Source organism: Ammospiza nelsoni, chromosome 6 (assembly GCF_027579445.1).
Source record: "Ammospiza nelsoni isolate bAmmNel1 chromosome 6, bAmmNel1.pri, whole genome shotgun sequence".
NCBI lineage: Eukaryota > Metazoa > Chordata > Aves > Passeriformes > Passerellidae > Ammospiza > Ammospiza nelsoni.
Window position 1 is genome coordinate 53,680,483 of NC_080638.1, and position 19,819 is coordinate 53,700,301.

The 19,819-nt window shown below is 37.2% G+C and overlaps 1 protein-coding gene across 3 annotated transcripts in view; it reads left to right on the top strand.

The window, feature by feature from the left end:
* Window positions 1–19,819, top strand: part of PPP2R5C (protein phosphatase 2 regulatory subunit B'gamma) — a 71,461-nt gene that overhangs the window by 29,862 nt on the left and 21,780 nt on the right. For all 3 annotated transcript variants that reach the window (XM_059474516.1, XM_059474517.1, XM_059474518.1), the window contains exon 4: window positions 18,930–19,129. In XM_059474516.1, the coding sequence (XP_059330499.1) occupies window positions 18,930–19,129 (200 nt within the window). The remainder of the gene's footprint in view (window positions 1–18,929; window positions 19,130–19,819) is intronic.

A 19,819-nucleotide genomic window follows, 5' to 3' on the forward strand; every position in this document is an offset into this window, starting at 1 on the left:
ACATACATGTTGGTATGACGCTTCTGTACATCGAGTGTGTATCTCTTGTTCTGTATTTTTTACGTAGTAAAATTTTACATTGTGTTGGGGGGTTTTGGGTGTATTTTTTAGCTGGCTTTTAAGCAACCAGGCCTTTTTTTAATATCTGCTGTAGGGTGTTTCTGGTTTAGAACTTTATGAAGGCAGAACATGTATTAGCTGGGATGAGCACATCTTGAACAATGGTATTTATATGCAAGAAACATAGCTTGTACCGTTCTTAATTCTTTGCTTCTCCGCTTTCACTGGCATAGGCTAGATGTCAGTACTGGAAAGAAATTTTTTTTTTTCATTAATATTCCATACCCTGAAAAAATTTTGCTTTGGAAGTTTATAAACCCCAACTGTTCAGAAGTCTGTTCTTTTAAGTAGGAACATGGGTGTTCACGTATTTAAAAATCATTATTTCTCTTTAACTTTTAAAAGAGCCATAATCTGCTCTGTCTGAAGTGACAATAGATGAATTCTAGAAAACTAATTTTGATCTGTGACTGGGGAGGAAATGCAGTAAAATTCCATTGATTTCAAATAGGGACTATGCTTGTTGTCAAGGGAATAAAATGGAGGTGCCTGACCTGTGGACAAGCCTTTGCTTGGCACTCTGTACAAATCATCTTCATTTTCAGATAGGTATTGCCTTTTGGAAGGGGAAAAGCGCCACCTTTTAAAGGTTCAAGTTAGAAAAACAAACAAAGGTTGGAATCAGAATGATGAAATATTGCAATGATTTTCCTTAATCCTTTGTCTCAATATGATAACAAGGTTCTTGTCATTGAAGTCCTTATCCTGCCTTTGCTACAATAATACATAATTGTGGAAACCATGGATTTTAAGAAACTGTTCTGAAATTTATTTTCCCAAGACCTACATTTTTGGTGCACTGAATAATATAGTAGTAAAGAAGAAGTTAAAGGGTCTGTGATTTAGGGTTTTTTTGGGTGATAAGGTTTTTTTTCAGTTTGGTTGGTTACAGTTTTTCAGTTGATTATGAGAGTAAAGTTTCTTGTAAGCAATTAAAGAATTACTGGGAGATTGATTGTTTTTCATTTTTCAGGTGGCAGGAAATAGAATGGGTTTCTGATATTATAGCCCAGAGGAGTTGCTTGACACTGGGAGAGCAAAGCGTCTCTTTCATGCACCCTGAAGTGTGCAGAAGTTCCTTTGGGGTTTTCATATGTACCTCAGAAGTTCCTTTGGGTTTTTTATGCGTACCTCATGTCACCAGCTGTGCTGATGCTACCACTACTGATGCTTCTAAAATGAAGCCTGTCAGAGCAATACATACAAAACTCTAATGGCAGTAAAAATTAGCTGGTAATTCTGAAGGCTAATGACACATTATTACTGTTTGTCCCAATGCATGCTGCTTTTACAGTTGTCCTTTTGCATCATCTGTTGTAATATAGGATTAAATTTCTAGTAGAAGTGTTCCTCTTGGCAACTGTAAGAGCTAAAACTTCAAGGTCAAGGACAGGGGGTAGGGGCATAAGCCCCTTAGGTGTTTCTCATAGATATCGTTTGTTGAAATAGAAAAAAAAATTCTTAAGCACCAGTTCCATAAATTTTTTTAAATTTTGAGATGGTGTAGGTACCATATTTGAACTCAATCTTGCTTCTAAAAAATATGTGAAGCCTTGTGGACTAAACTGTTAGTACTTAATTGAAAATAAAAATTGCACTCTTACTTATAAAGTTAATTCCAAAGCACTTTCTGTACCTGGATCATATGAAATATGTAATGCTTGCAGAATAAAAAGGAAATTTTTAGCAAGCAACAATATCATTCCAGACATTGTTTGTCGTGTGCATCCTGAACTGTAAGGAACTTTGTTGTCTGGGTTGCTTACAGCTTTACATAAGCAACACAGTTGGAAAAAGATGCAATTGATTTTTAAAAATTATGTTAAAGTCCTGTGAATAGGAAATAAGAATGCCAGAATTTTACTGACTGCCGTTGCTGACACTGTGTCCAACATCACCAAAGGAAGGAGCAGTGGGTACTTGTAGGGTAGGAGGTGTCATGGCCACAAATACCCCATCCTCCAGCAGTTCATTTGGCTGCCTGTACTCAAGTTTACCTTGGGTATGGTGCAGCCACGTAATCCTGAGTCAGAGTGCTGTGGAAAGAGCTGTGAGCGTGGTGGGGTTCCCCTTTGATTCAGGAGCTGGCTTTAGGCTCAGGCTGTGGCCTTGGTTGTTGCCTCAGCTGGGTTGCAGCTGTGTGGTTGTCCTGTCATGTGCCTCGTTGGTCTGCATCCTGGTGTGTTGACTTCCCAGGTTGGTGTCCCTCTGCACTGAGCACTTGTTCAGCAGCCACAGGACTGTCAGCTGAGCCTGCTCAGTGTCAGAATAGCTGCTCTCTTCATTCAGGTACTGCAAGACTGTGCCCTTTGTCACAACTGTAGACTGTTGGCAGTTGTTCAAGAGCAGTGTGTAGAAATCAGAAATGCAGGTGACTTTTGACCCACTGGTGGAAAATAACAAGCACCAAAAGAGCCTAATCCACGCTAAATGCAAGTGGTGTGGCACCATTGCTGTGTGTTATCTGCTTGTGCTGAAAACATTGCCTCAGTGAGAGTGGTTGGCCTGTTGGGGTAGTGAGCCTTCAGTCAGCAACAGGCTCTCCTGGGGATCTGAGCTATGCTGCTGCTGCATTGGTCTTTCTAGAGTACAAAGGTAGCTGAGCATTATGCCCTTGAATTGATTGTCACTTATTGCCATCATCAACTGAAAACTTAGTGGTATTGGAATGATATAAGGCTTCAAGGGAAATCACAATTTCAGTTTAAGCAGCTGTTACAGCCATGGAATAACTGCTGTGGTTTGTGATCTTGGATGGAGGCTTGACCTTGTGAAACCAATGCAGCTGAAGGAACTCGGCATGGGATATCTGCATGGAGAGCTCCTTTGGGATCTTTGTGCATTGACAGGCCACTTGCAATCAAAGTGACACTAAGACAGCACAGAGAGTTATTAGGTATCATGAATTTAGCACTTCTACAGCAAGGAAGGAAGCAGGTCTGGATGGTGTTTTCAGGATCCATCCCTCCATATGGAGCCCTTCCATGACCCCAGGGTGATGGAAGTGAATTCAGGGCCCTGAGCAGATGAGCCACAAAAACAAGGTGAGGCTTGGGGAAAGGAAACATTTTGATTTCCATCTCAGCACTTCAGTCAGAGAAAGCAGCTGTAAAAGCTGCATGGATTAGGACAAACAGTAAATGTTTGCCACTAGACTTCAGAGCTACCAGTTCATATTTACTGTTGAGTGTTCAAAACCATAACTATAGTACAGCATGTAGTAACAGGTAGAAAATAATAGTCATTCATTTTGTAGGCAGAATATGAATTCTCAGGGGGGAGGAGATGTTTTTCATTAGGAAAATGTGTTGATACCGGTGTTGATGACAAAAATCCCTTAATATTGTTTTGTCAGACCATAGAAGTAGCCCAGATGCCAATGTCTCCATGAACTCAAGACATATTTTGAACAAAATACATATAAAACTCTGTTCTGATCTGCAGTGGCAGAATTAGAATATAAAGGTTACTTTAATGGCTTGGTTGCTGACTGGCTGGGACTGGTAATGTCTGTTCATGCTTTTCAAAAGTTATTTTCAAGATGTTTTGCAAGACATACTGAAAATTGTGTGGGAAGAAGGGTGAGAACACCCTGATACTATGTTAACTCAAACTGATGCTTCCTGTAGGCCATAACATGTTTCAAATATCTCATTGTCCATCCTTCTCCTTTGCCTTCCAGAGCAGCAAATGTTTTTTGACAGATTTGACTTGTCATTATTGAAGTTACTTTAGATTTTGTGCAAGATGCTTTGACTTTTTTCAAAGATGATTTATGTTAACTTTGTCCATTTTTTCTGTGTGCTCCTTGTTCATCTTGTGTGAGGGATCATGGAAGGTATGTCAGATTCCACCTTTACATAGTGTTCTTCAGGGCAAAAAATGTCAGTGGTAGTGTTTCTGTGATGTAAATATCTGAGTATTTAGATAGAAATTTGCATATTCCTCAAAGGTAGTGAAAGATCTTTGTTTAGTTGGGCAATTTATATCTTAAAGGAGAAAAGCTTGGCACTTTCATTTTAGAAAGAATCCATTGCGTGTTTGTCGTGAAAAATAATTGACCTGAAAATACTTCTGTCTAACCAGAGTTGCTAAAAACTGTTGCTAGACTGTTGCTTTGCAGGAATTGTGTCTGAGCTAAAAGAAGAATAAAAAATTATCCATTCTGTAATTAAAAGGGAAGCAGAGCCCAAAGCTCTCACTTCAGAAGTAGTACAGACCAAACTCAGCCCACAGAACAGCAGCCATTTACCTCATGATGTACAAAGGAGGCTGAAGGAACTGGATTTGTTTGGCCTAAAGGAAGGAAGGTTAAGGGGAGATTTGATCCTCAACTAACTGATGGGAGGGTGTAGAGCACAGAGCCATGCTCCTCTCAGAAATCCACAGTGGCGGAATGAAAAGTAACCAGTATGACTTGGCAAACTCTGGAGATTGCAATTGTACACAAGGCGAAAATATTTTCACCATAAAAGTGGTTAAAAGCTGGAACAAGATTCCAGAAGGGGCTGTGAAATCTCTGTAATTGGAAGTACTTTGACTGGAGAGCAGCTGGGTTTATGTAGTGGGGGATTAGAGTAGCAGAAATGACTGTCCCTTGTGGTGAAAATTATTCTATGATTCTGTCATTCTTTGGTTCTTGTGGGACCAAAGAATTATTGACCTTGCTGTAGCATAAAAGAATTACAATATTAATTTAAATGTCTTTTTTTTTAATCCAAGTTCAAAGAACAATATTCTTACTGTAAAGTCTCTTTATGCCCCTTCATTTCTTTTTAGTTACTAAGGCAAACATTTTAATACTTGGTGCTAGCATGCCTATTAGTAGTACTTTTACTTCTGTTAACTCACAGTTTTTGGTGTTAATGGTGTTTTAAATTATTCTTACCATGTTTTAGCAAACTGTTAAAGATGGGTGACTGGAACTGCATGCAGTATTAAAAACACTGGCATGCTAAAAGAATGTTTTATTCATTTCTAAATCTTCAGTTAGAAGCTCAGCAGCAGTCCATACCTTCTGAATAAGATAGAATTAATAAATGTACGCAGACAGCTATTTCACCCACGTTTCTTTACATTTATCAGCTTTTGGAAAGCTCTAATAGGTTGAATTAACTTGCTCAGTACTGTGAGATTTTTCTCTAGCCTTCTTTGACAAGTTTGAATTGACAAAGAGCACAGCTTTTAACAAACTGTGTGACCTTGCTGTTCATCTTCTGTGGTGTTTATGAAAATGTTGAACAGTGTCATTTCTAACACATCCTTACAACATGTTTGTAGTAATCTTCCTGTATTATAACAACATTATGTTAAAAATACAAAAATCCCAGGATAATTGTCACTTACCAAATTTCCAGTACTTTCCAAGAACTTGATGCATTTCAAGCATGTGCTGTGCCTTTACATGTGCTGAGTTTGCTTTTTTGAGGGTAATAATATTTTATTATACTCTGAAGCTAGCCTAATCTGATTATAAAAGCATACCAAAAAATCTCAAAGTCACATTTCATGATACTGGTTTTTCCTCTTAGTATTTTCTGCAGCAGAAAATTAATCTGGTTTATTCCTTCTGTATTTTCTGTGTAACTATAATCTACACCTTAGAATGCATCTTGCACCATCCACCTAAGCAGCTGTTTTAAGGATGGTGAACTTGTTCAGTCTGAGCACATTTGTTTATTTAAATCCTAATTTTCTTTAATTCTTTAGCACATTTAAATCAGTCAATATTTAAGGTACAACCACTCTTTGTTGTAAGAAGTGAGCAGTCTTCCTGGGAGGAAAGGTGGATAGAGGAGACATCTTAATTTTCTTCTGAGATGCTTCCATAGTAGTGATGAACTGTGTTACTTCTCTGAGTGAATTTAAATTTTAAAATGGAGGGCTTGTTTGTAAATATTTCCATGCAAAGGACCTTCAAAACTTTTTTTAGTCTTTCCAGTCCAATAAATGGAATTTCCCATGATCAGCACGCACCTTCTGTCCTGCTTGCAGGTCATAGTTGGGTTTTGATCTAATGGATAAACCTCAGTTGAGATTTAAAGGAGGTGAAAATGCTTGTTCTTCCCTTTTCTCCCCCATTAGCCAGTTATAATTTGGTAACCTGAAGGGGTGAGAACAGGTATCAACCTTGTGTTTGGGCTGTTATGTTCCTCCACAGGTACATGGCCTGACTCCTGGAGCTCATAGTCATCCATCTTGCCAAAAGTTTCCAACTTCTCCTAGAAAATTCTGAGCCTGCTGCTGTTTAACATTGCCTAATGACTTGTACACTTAATTGTTAGCTTTGAAACCCATCCACTGTTCCTTTCTAAAAGTGTTGCCTCAAAAAATAGAACCAAGGCCATCTTCCTCAAGGACAAACAGCAGTTCTGTTCTTAATGAACTTAGGCCTCTTGTATATATCAAATTATGAAAACTTTCATATGTTAGCATTAGATAATCACCTGAATTATCAAAGGACTGATATTGGTACAAATGGCTCTGTTGTTGTATTACTTCTTGCACTGTTTTGCTAGATCTTTTGGAAGGACATTCAGACATTGCCAGACATAGACTGATGGTTTTTTAACATATATACCAAAGAAACTCATGCAGAGTGGTTTTAATATTTGACCAAAAGCAAGTTTAAAGGAGGTTATTTAGTATTATTCCTGCTGCCTTTAACATGGTGACATGCTTATTAACTCTCCACTTACCATGCAGCACTTTCTATCAGAGTGTATTTTACCTTGCTACTGCCTTTACTCTTTGTTCTCTGTCACTCCTCCTTTCTTGACTTTTTTGGGTTGTTTTTACCTTCATATAGACCCCAATATGAAGAGTGTATGTACGTGTTCTTCTGCTGGAAACAGTGAGGATGTTAAGTGTTCACACTGCATGTGAAATATCTGAGGGCATGACTGTAAAACGTCTCTAGAGGGGACTTTTTGTTGAGCTAAAAATACCATGAAATTGTAGGAAGGTAGTCAGCTGGAATTTTTACAGTACTTTTACTGACTCATGGAGTAATGTGCATGCCCTTTCAAGGAAGCAAAAATGGATGCCCTCAAATTTTTATTCACACTGTTTTGTGGTGGTTGCTGTGAAATACATTTTAAGGTAAAATTAAGTGTCATCTGTTTCTGTGGAAAATTTTTATTTCCATTTCTGTTTGAAGCTTCTAATAAATAATTTAGACTTCTGTAAAATTAATTCCATGTGCTGTCAAGTAATTAGCTACTGAAACTGCGCTGTAAACCACACACAGCGATATTCAATAGATACAGGGTTATTTGCATCATATGTAGACAAGATGTTCATCTGGGGGAGGTGGCTTCTGTGCTCTAACCTTTGTGCTGGGGGTGGACACCTCACACAGGTAAAGCAGAGTCTCAGCAGCCTCACAGAGCTGTGTGCACCACCCTGTCTGAAGTGATAAAACTGAGATAAATGGCACTTGGAGTACATGATGTTTTAAAGCCACATATGCACATCCTTTAATCAATTCCACATAATGTGCATACAAATCATTGGTACCATTTCTGCTATAACTTGACAATGCAGTTTTCTTTAATAAAAGTGTAGTTAAACTTAGGGGTGGGATCTGACTCTGCATTGTTATCAGTAGTGGAAGTGACAGTTTTGTGTCAATTTTCATAATTGCTCTTGTTACTGATAATGAGCTGAATTTCATGAAGAAAAAATTATACGTGAAGTTTAAAATTTAAAAACTAAGTTAAAAAAATGTTCATTTGGGACTTTTCTGTTTCTAGAAGCCTACCAATTTGAAGCACTTTTTAATTTTAAAGATTTTTATGGAAGTTTTTTAATTTGCATTTTGGATTAAATCTACCAGCTGTGTGGCTTCACACAGCCTCTAGACCCAAATCCTGTTACTACTTTTATATTTAAAGTGAATGTATTACAGTGTCCATGATGTTTCAAAGGTGTCCTGTGTTCATTTACTCATACTGGAAAGAAAACTTGAACAAAATTATCAAAGCCTACAAAAAACCAATGTGATGTCTGTTCTTTGGGTGTAATAAGTTTGTCTTCAAAAAATTTTCCAGACAAACTAGTTGTAACAATGGATCTTTTTTTCTAACCTATTCCCATAATATTTTTATACTTTTTGCTCCTGTTACATCTAATCTGTATAAAGTGCCTTAAAATCCAAAAATTGATCCACTGAGGTTTTTTGAGGTCTGTCTTAAAGTTGTTTGCATGCAATAAAAACTGATTTGTTCTTGTCCCAGTAGAAAATGAAGATTTTTATGGCTTTTGAATCAGAATATTACACATCCTCTCAAAAGCAAAGTTTTAAGCCTGTATTTCACTGCATAACTTTTCTTATTTCATATTATTGGAAACTCAATAATCATTAATGTATCTTAAGGAACAAAGCATTTCAAAACTTGTCGTTAAATGGAAGAAATTAGAACAAGTTCCTTTCATTGCATATTAAATCTTCTGTTAAAAAGGGGAAATATAAATAGAATAATGAATATTTTGAAAAATGTGCTGGGAGTAAGATGTTTTAACATGTCCAGGACTTCTGGACATGTAGTATGGAGTCAATCTTGGATTCATAGCTAATACAGCAAATCAACTTGTTTGTGCCCTGTAAATGTACAGATTTCTTGGAGGCTCTAATTTAAATCTATTCCATACTGCATTTCACTCTTTCTCCTGTGTGAGAGGAGTGTAAATTATCAGCAGAGTGTCAGCTTTTCTGGCAGCCAAGCAATAGGGACACTTTAGCTAAGAGGTGCATTTTCAGTTCTTGCTAGAATTCCTTTGTGAGGCTGGAGATTAGTTTGACCAGAGACTGAAGACATCTGTTGAACAAATGTGTATGTTTTCAGACAAATGTGATGTGAGGAAAATAATGTTGGATTATGCAGGAATAATTTTTGGGTTAAATAGGAAATCATTATGCATATAATTCCTGAAAAACGTGCAGGTATATTGTGTATTCAGTGTTCTTAGATGTTGAAAGCGTGTATTTTTAAATGGGCATAGTTGGCTTTCTACTTTGTTTGAGTCAGAATTTTCTTTGCTAGAAAGTAGTTTTTATTTCCTAACAGAGAACTGCTCATAATTGCTCTTAGCATTTGACATGGCCAGCATTGACTGCTAAGCAATTTACTGACCTAGTTCTAAATATATTTCTTTATTTTCTTACCAAATCATTGTTTGTGTGCTGCTTGATCATTGAGGAAAACTATGCACTGAATTGGAGGTTTTTTCCCAGTGGATACAAAAAATCAAACACAAACAAAAAAAAAATCCCAAACAATCAAACAAGAAAAAACCCAAACCAACCAAACAAAAACCCTACCCCACCCCACCCCCCAAAAAAAAAAAACAAACCCAGATACATACAAAAACCACCCTGTACTAGAGATAGGCTTGCTGTCTACTGAAGTATGTTAAGAAACTGCTCTCAAGAAAACCACAAAAGTCCTGTTGATTTCTGGTGAAACACTTTTGCATATCTTGTAACGATGTGTGACAGTTTGGGATGATTTAGGCATTGATCAGCCATTCAGGATCTTAGTTTGCATCTCAGGCTCACTGTGACCTGTGCTGTTTAAGCTCTTCCTGTGAGAAAAGACTTGCCCTTCCTATTTCTAATTTTAAATAGAGTGGATAATTTAGAAAACTATACCAGGGTTGTCCTCAAGGAAGGTTTATGGAAGTTTTTGTTAATATCAAAATAAATGTTTGCTTCAGACAAGCAAGGATATGCTTATAACTTTAACCAGAGTTCCTGTGTGGGGACTGGGTATTTGCTTTAGGTTGCGTTGGAGTGTGAAACACATCAGGTTTGTTCACAGAAAAGCTGGGGGGAGCTTTTCTTCCTGCTTTGTAATCTATTGTGTAATCTATTTCTAAGCCTACACAAAACCCAGCTTGTGATATCTGTTAATGATTATTCTAAGTGTCATTGTTAAATTCACCAATTTTGGCATCCAGCAGAAAGCAAGCAGCAGCCCCCAGGTTTAGCAAATGCACAGGGAGTGAGGAGAGGGGGAGGCAGTCTGACAGGCTCTGGAGAAGGAACAGAGTTATTTTACATTTTGGCAGTTGAGTGTTCTTTGAATTGTATTTATCACGGATGTGTGACAGGTACTATTGACTGACAAGTTACTCAGACTCAGAGCAGTATCTGACTAAAATTAGGGGTTGGTGTGTGGAGTTTGGGTGTGTTTAAGGAAACTGTGCATTTGCTTACAGCAGATGGGTAGGCTTGATTACCTGATACTTCATCCAAGTGTCCAGAGTGGCAGTTTATTCAGGTTTATGTATTTCTTCTTCAAATCTTCTAACTTACACCACACACTTCAGTAATGTTACAGAATATTATTGAGGCCTGGTCTCACAACAGTAGTGCTTCATTTTCTCAGACAGACTGTTACATATATTTTAAAACAATTTTAAAGTTTTCAAGCACATTTGAAGATGTTGGGTAACTTGAGAGTGAATTCAAGTACGCTCTAGTGGTTATGAAATCGAGGGGTTTTCTCTTAGTGTTTTGTGTTTAAAAGTGAGGTTTGCTGTCATTTACTGTATGTGTGCCAAAAAGCTTTACTGAGAGTTCTTTCTTTGGTTTGTCTCCTTCCCCATTAAGACACTTTTTTTCTTCCATTGTCTGTTTGATTATCCTCCTTGCCATTTTTCTCCCTAATTTTCAGGTACAATTTCCATTTCATTAGCTCAAGCCCATTTTGGCTGTTTCACATGTCATTTCCTGTATAAGCATTCCTGCTTTCCTCTTTATGCTACATTGCCTTTAAAATATTTATGCAGTTATCATTGCTTTTACTTTTCACTTTCTGTTTTTAAATGTTTTAATATAGTGTCAAAAATCCTTATTTCTTTTAACCATATTAGAAATATCCTCTTAAGTTTTTTAAAAATTTCACATAGCTTCTAATAAAACAGTTGACTTCTGATAAAACTCTTTTAAAGCAAGCTCTTGGTTCACAGTGACATTGGTCTGCTTTGGAAAAAAATCATTAGATAATATGGTATACATATTATTCACTGTTGATCTGCCCTTATCATCATCAGACTTATGATTTACACCTGGAATAAAGTTACAGGCAGTAATTTCAGTGCCTCAGGTTGTTTAGTATGTAAAAATTATGCCAAATAGTTTAAAATGACAGCAGACCTTTTTTCCTATTTCGTTATTAATCAGTCCTTAAAATCTCCCATCTTAAATCTTTGCCAGTTAAATGTCATTACTTAGTTCCTCTATCCTCAAAGCCACAGTGCAGTCTCTGTTAGGAGGAGGCTGCCACCAGTGCTGGATTCCCCAGTGACTGGAGATTTCAGAGGGGATTAGTGCTGTAAAGCACCTGCTTTGAGCTTCACGCTGGGACTGACAAAATATGTGCTTCCCATTCCTTTCAGGCTCCTTTAAACTGTAGGATTCTTGAGGTGCTGTCCTTTTTTTTTCCTCTTTCTATTTTTCAGTTGCTGTTTAATTAGTCTGGTAATAGCTTATTCGATTCTAACAGCCTTTTTTTTTTCATTACATAAAAAAAAATTTACTTTAAAAGCCTCATAATCAAATGAAAAGCCACTCTTTTGAATGAAAATTTAGCCAAGAGATTTCTTTATGTAGAAACCAAAAATCTTAAATGCTATGTACCTTAATGTTGTTCTTGCCTTCCCCCTCCTCACTTCTGTATCATAAAATCACATCATAAAATGGTTTAGATTGGAAGGGACCTTAGAGAACATCCAGTTCCAGCCCCCTGCCATAGGTTTGAACACCTTCCACCAGACTGGGCTGCTCAGACCCCCATCTAACCTGGCCTTGAGCACTTCCAGGGATGGACATTCTCAGCTCAACCTGTTGCAGTGTCTCACCACCCTCTCAGTAAAGAATTTCTTTCTAATGTCTACTGCACCAACCCTGCCCTCTGTCAGTTTAAAGCCATTACCCCTTGTCCTGTCAGTCCATTTCCTTGTAAAAAGTTTCCCTCCAGCTCCCTTGTAGCCCCTTTACATACTGGGAGGTGCTGTAAGCTCTCCCCAGACTGCTCTTGGGTGCACAAGAGCCCCATCTCCCACAGCCTGTCTTCACAGATGCGGTGCTCCAGCCCTCTGAGCATCTTCATCCCTTCACTGGGCTCACTCCAGCAGGTCCCTGTCCTTCCTGTAACAGGGACCCCAGTGCTGGGCACATGATTGAGGTTATTTTCATACACAAGCTGTCACAGGTGAAATAACTTTTTCATTGTAAGTGGAGTTACAGCTTGATCCAGGCTGCAGATTGGCATAGGAGCAATATCAGTGCTGTTGCTTTATTAAAAATATAAAGTTTGAATGCTTATTACTAAACAGAACTTGTTTGGTGGAAAGAAGACATCTTTAAATAAGATGGAGTATCTGAGTGTCCAAAAATTGAACTACTTGAAAATTAAATGAAATAGACTTGCTTTTGAGATTTAGGTAGAAGATGTGCCACATATTTATAATCCTAAATATTGTTTTTAACCTTTTTTTCCTATCAGTATTTAGGGAAGTAATTGTATTTTGTGTGTCTATCACATTTTGGGTGTCAGCTTTTCAGTTGAAAATGTATAACGGTGGCAGATAGGAACAGTGTAATTTCTTCAAATACAGGGAAATGAAAGGCAGGGTTTTCTCCAGTTACAAATTTCTGTTATCTGAAGAGCAGCCAAATGGTATTTCTGGCAGCAGCTCAGTTCCTTGAATGCAGAAGGGTGGGCATTGGCCTGTAATTGCAGCTAGGTCTCATTGCCATGTCTCTGGGGTACCTGCACAGGTGCTGAACATCACAGGCCTGCAGCAGGGCAGCTGATACAGGTGAAGGACACACTTTGGAATTTTGGTTCGCTGTCCAAGCACTGCCTGAGACTGGAAACTTCCCCTGTGCACCCACCTGCTCTTCTCAGCTCACCTTCTAGCTGGCCTTGAACAAAACAGCTTTACTTTGATAATAGCTGGTTGGAGTAGTTAAGTGTTTTCTTGTAATCCTTACAGGAGCTCAAAGTGCCTGTAAAATATTTTTAATTACTGATCAAGAATTGTTTGGGAGTCATGAGCTTGTAGATGAGACAAAGTCTATCTGCTCTCTTCAATGTCCTATTTCTGATGGGAAATGTCTCTGAAGTGTTTGAAAAAAACAAAACAGGAATGTTTACAGGTCTCATACATGGTAGTTGGAAAAGGACCTTGAGTTTAGAGTTCAATTCTTTTAGATTAGGCCTGTATTCTTTATGACACTTTATAACACTGACACATACTGACTTGTACATCCCTTAATCTTCAATAGTGAGATGAAGAACAGAAATTAGTTCATCTTCTGTACCACTTCAAATGTTTATATGTGGTGCTCTCTTGAGCTTAGTACCAGCACTCTGTTTTTCCATGAGTGTTCCTGTGACTTTTTGGTAATTGTAGTAATTTTTTATTGTTTTTAAGTTTTTTGGGTTTTTGTTGGTTTTTTTTGGCAAATAAATGTTTCTACAGGGTCAATAAATAAAACAATATAAACAGCAGTATCTTCTATGTATTTGTTAGTCCAGTGTATCCATACAACATCTTGCCTGCTCTGAGTTGTCTGCAGCCAAATTCCCACTATTAGTTGCTAGTTATAGTATAAAATGTATTGTGTATAATTTTAGTGTTTTCTGGTGTTCCTTGAGTTTATTTTTATATGCTGCTAAAAGAAATAGCTTTAATTAAATTTGTCCGTGCATGAATTGGAAGTTTTCTTCCCTGTGCCACCCACTTACTTCCAATATCATGTGTTAGGATATAATTCTGTTAATGGGAGACTGTCATCTTTAATTAGTGTTAATTATTGTCATCATGATTTCAGTAAAATCACTAAAAACTATAAAGAGTTGGTCATATAATAGAAATGCAATAAAAATCATTCCAGAATAGCCTGTCTTGCTTTGCATTAGGATGGTAGTTATACAATTTCAAAATAAAGTAAATATTTTAAATGGAATTTTATCAGGTGTTGGTTCAGCTTTTGTAACATCCTATTTTTTTTCTAATTCTTCTCATTTTTAAGGACTTGATCCCTAGTTTTGGAAAAAGTATTAGTTCTGGTAAACCTATGTTTTGACAGATTATATTCCCCTTTCCGTGCTGTGTAGCTCCTCTGTCTTTGTGTCTGGCGGTTTCCATTTCTCTTACGGCACTGGACTGTATTCTTTGTAAAAATGCTGCTGTGGTATTGTCAACTGAAGTGTTTCAAGAGAACATTGCAAGTTACTAGAGGTCCCTTGTTGAAGTACAACTCTATAGGGCATCTTACAAAGGTTCAGTAATGCCGCTTTTTTTGCTGATGAACATAAAATTTAAAATGCACTAATACTTTTGACTAGCAGAAGGGACCATGTGACCAATAAATTAGGAGATATCCTCTGGGTAGCACTCTACTTGACAATTAAATGTTGTTTTCCCAAATCATTAACAATTCTAGTCATTCATGGGGGTTGCTAACACGTTTCATGATTGGCATAGGAGCAATATCAGTGCAAGTTTGTCTACTTGCAAGGAGGCATCATCTGCTCTACACCAGTGTATTAAAGAAGCATCTACTTTCAGCATATGATGTTCCATTTGTCTTTTTTCTATGACCTTCTAAGAAAAAGGAGCTACTTCTCCTTCAATGAGATAGGGACCTGGCAGCCAACCAAATCTCATACCTCTGCTAAGCTTTTATATATGAGTAAAAAAATAGTCACAAAACTGAAATTAATTTTGTATTCTGAATTTTTTTTTTTGCTACTTGTTAACCATATCTCTGGTTTTCTGATTTTAAAATGATGTAATATAGTATGTTTTACTGACCACAAATTGTTTTGTGGTAGGAATTGCATCAGCTCTTTTCTGTGTCAGAATATGACCTAAAACTTGAAATTCAGCCTTATTTCAGTTCCAATCTGTACTAGAAATCAGCTGTTTCATGTGACATCTTTGGGTCACCCACTTACTGTGCTTTGCCTTTTGTCCTCCTTTATTATATTACACTGTTGTCACAGAATTGGCTTCAATGAAAAAGATAGGGATGGATCTGCCATCAGTGCCCAGTGATGTCACTGTTACAATACATAACTAAAAATACAACTTACAGATTTGAAGGAACATCAGAAATATAATTAAGAGAACAGTAAGATCTCCACAGTCCTGCACAGCAAAAATATTTGTGTGTCATAGAATACTGAACATAAGCTCAGGCACTGAAAACAAACTCCAGTGTTTTATGGGTTTTTTGGTTTTTTTTTACCTTAGCTAATTTTCTTAAAAACCAGGAAAATTTTGTTTTAATATGAAGACATCTTGCTTTGTTAGAATATTCACAGGTTTTAGTTCTTCAGCTGATGTATACATAACAAAAGAAGGGGTGGTGGTGGTAGCTCCTGGGTGCAGACCAGTGCCACATCCTGGCTTAGAAACACGCGAGGTCGAGGACAGCTACCAGTGTGAAGTCTGCTTGCAGTGAACTCACAGTAGGAATTACTGAAGACATGCCTGAACCTTCCAAAGAATCTGTTTCCATACTGAGTTCAGTGTTTGAATTTAAACTTTTCAGCCAATTATTTGTGTTCTGCTAAGGCACTTGGTAGCTTAGGTACCAAGCTTAGACCTCTGATTTTTACCTGGCTGTTTCAAAGGAAAATACAGACTGGAAGTGGTGCCTTTCAGAATGAGATATTGGTCTAGTTAATCTGATAATAAAAGCACAGCTTGTATCAGTTATAAAGTGGAAAGTATCTTATTTTATACTCATCAGTATACAGAAAATCTGGTACGGCCACATGCTAAGATGATGTTGAAAATTTTATACTGAATAGCTGTTTCTGTATTGATGCTGTTAAAACAGAAGGGGCAGAGCTTACATATCTGTAGATTGTATGACTTGATCCAAGAGTTACCTTGTAATTGTAAGGAAAAAACCCTGTAGACAACCCAAACAAGGCAAAAAGCTGATCCCTTAGTCCCAGAGACATATCTTACTCTCATAATACCTATCGTCTTTTGGTACTTTTTCCAGTGTATATTTCTCTCTTACAAAAAGAACAGTAGGATAAATGATGCAGGCTTAGGCATAAAATGTGCCATAATAAATTTCTGTAAAGGTGTATCAGGAATTGATAAACCTTCAATCCAAATATGAGACTGACCATCTTTGGGATTACAACAAACTGTACTCTGTTCCAGTAGAAGAGCAAAAATAGTACTCATTTAAGATATGAGTACTGACAGGGATAAGTGTTTGGAGTGAATAAAAAAGATTATTCTACTGCTACTGTTCAGAAGCAAGTCCTGTGAAAATTATGTAAACCATTGCTACCAGTTGGAGAAGGGGAGCAGAATATATGGAATTTTGGTTTGGTTTGATTGGAAGTGATGGTGTTTGGGGTTTTTTTAAAAAAAACTTTGCTTACTGAGTAGCTCTAAGTATCAGTTCTGGTGTAATTTCAAGGAGTAGCTTCTGAATAATTATGACCTTCCCACAGTCATCAGGGAATGGAGCACCAGAGCTGCACAAGTAGGGAATTTTTTTCCCTAGTGGCATTCTCTTCAAATATGCCAGTTAATTAAGCAAATGGAAGTGAGGGGTTATCACTTAATTAAACTGGAAGGTGATTTAGAAATCGGCCTGCAGTTAACTGAAAGAGCATAACCAGGTAGTCCCTGGCAAATGTCTGAGGATAAATGACTTATTGGGTGTCCCAGAGCTGCTCTGCAGGTGTGCACACATACTCTGCACAAAAATTATGGGCTACAAGTCATCTTCTTAACCACCTTCTGCTTGGTATTGTGCTGAAATCATCCTTTCAGACCTTAAAAGTAGAGGTGATCCTGATTTCAAGGCAACTACTCCAGACAAAGTACTAGAAGAAATGTGAGGTGCAGACGCTTGAAAGCTGTGAATGAATACTCTTAAAGGAAGCAGTTATGTCTCACCCAAATAAACAAAACAGTTCTTTAGAAACATGTGTGGTTCTCAGTCTGTATAGAGAGGATCTCTCAAATAATGAGGATGACTGAGGTACTTAAAATAGTTAAGCCACCTCAGAATAAGTGGTGAGGGAGGTGGCTTGCCTAGCTGAGGGTGTTTCTTGATCTTTTAGTTGTCAGTCTTTAACTTTCACTATTAGTGGTAATTACATCTTTAATGCTTCCTCTCTTTAAGGTTAGTGTACTGTAATCACTGTAATTGTATGTCCATTACTTGTGTAATTATAGTCTGTATTTGGGTTTTGGATTTTGTGGAGTATGCATTCATAGCACAGTATCCCTGAGTGTAACTTGTTATGCTTTGGGTAGAACCTTTTCTGTTTTACAGTTAGTGGAGGAAAGGTGACCACTCCAACCATTTTGTGTGTCGGAGGCTTTTTACATTCAGGTCGCAAATTTGGCTGGCTTTCAGCATGCAGACTTCTCAATTAATTACTTTTTTTGTATTTTCTCAGGAGAAATTATTCATTACTTTTTCATTCAAATAAAAGCACGGATATTCAGATACAAAATTTGTGTGGCTTTGTTCACAATGCTGGACAGGAATTTTGGTTTATTTGTAAGAACATTGTTGCTCTGCGTAGGGACACCTGTTACCTAGCACCTTCTTTCTACTTCTAGAATTCTGCACTGTCTCAGGTGTCTTGGTGACACCAAAGTCTATAACTGGCTGTGGTTTCTTTCATGAAGGCTGCATTTTTATTCTGTATGTTCTCCAGGGCTATTACTACACAGAGTTTTCTTACTGGAATTGTTCTTCAGAGAAATTAGGCACAAGTAACTTTAAAAAATTGCCAGCTGTTATAAACAAATAAGTCTTCCAGGTTTATTATATCAAAAATACTTTGGCAAGTAGCTTCTCTTCAAGAGAGGAGCTATTCCACCTTTGTTATCATAGGAAGTTTTTCAGGCACTTATAAGGAGAGCAACTGGTATTTAAACAACTGGACTGAAGATCTGTTGCACATTCAGGTAATTAGATTGTACATACACAATGAGCTTGTATTCAGTAATACCACTTGAAATACTTGGATGGTAGCTGTTGCTGCTTATGTAAGAAAATTGTTAGCATTTTATGATAACTATAAGGAAAAAGAAAAGCCCATCAACTAGGAGAAGTGGGACTAGGAGAAATTGCAGAACTATTTACAAAGTCACTCTAGTCCTATTTTTTAACATGCTATTACTGCCTTAGTAGTTCCTATCTAACAATAAAAAGTCATTATGCAGGAACATAAAATGTGTTATGGTAAAAACTTAGGCAGACTCTCTGTGGTGTGTTCACATTTAATTTCTTAAGCTTTGTGCTGTAATCATGTCGCCATTTTAATTGGACACGAGTTTTTGCTGCAGTCAAAACATGGTACTGCTTTCTTTACCTCTGGCCAGTTATCTAGTATTTCCTAGATATTTAAGTCCTGATCCTGGAAGTTTTTGCTATATATAATTTGTAATCTCACATATATCTGTCATTTTAATGGCTCATGGGATTACTTAAGCAAAACACAAAGCATATGCAGGCATTTCTTCAGGTATGTATTTTTTCCATGCAGTGTCTGCTTCTGGCAAGGGCAAGTTATGTGTCACTGTTGTAATTTTTTAAATCATCCTGATATGTACAGAGTATTTCAGTGGGGTTCATACTCTGGAACATGATATTCCTGAAAGTTGTGTGAAGATTTAGAAAGTTTGCTTATAATCTGAAACACTTCTATACCTGTGTTTCACAAAGTGAAAATGGGGAGGGCAGTGAATCCACTACAGCATAATTTAAACATTGTATAATTATTTTTACTTTTCAGATGTTCCTCCAGCAGATCAAGAAAAGCTTTTTATCCAGAAGTTACGACAATGTTGTGTACTTTTTGACTTTGTTTCTGATCCACTAAGTGACCTAAAGTGGAAGGAAGTAAAACGAGCAGCTTTAAGTGAAATGGTAGAATATATCACCCACAATCGCAATGTGATTACAGAACCCATTTACCCTGAAGTAGTACATATGGTAAGTGTTCCTGTTTATGATTCAGTGTTGCTTCTTCAGTGTATCAGTTTATCTTAAGAAATTTTGATGAAATCTTCAGAAAAGATCAACTATGTTTGCACATCTGCAAAAGAATAACAGGACTTCGAAATTTTATTGCCAGTGTTGATTTTTCTTTTTTGTAAGACAGAAACTAGACACATATATGAAGCAGAATTAGATGATGGGTAAAGTTGGTAAAAACAAAATCTTGTATTTATAAAAATAGGGAGGGAAGTTAAACACATGCATACATATATATATATATATATATATATATATATATGTGTGTGTGTGTGTATATATGTATATATACAAAACTGTTTAAAAAACATGTAAATTGTAAATCTGAAATTTTAAAAAATTGGAAGGTTAGAATGAATATCACATGTGCAAGCTTGACACTTGTAAATCCTGTTCAGTACCAGAGACTGACTTTATTCTGTGTTCAGAGGTGAGAATGAGAGTCAGACTTCATTAAGCACACAGGATGGCAGATGAGGTTTCTGCTGAGCAAGTTATGAGGGCCATTCAGACCTGCATTGTCCCTCCCTTCTCAATATCCAAATCCTGGCTAGCTAGACTTAGCTTATTTTTCTGTTGTCTGCAAGTCCTCTCCAGAGGAGGAGATCAGGAAATTACAGCAGAGTCTTTCAGCTCTCATCATGGTGG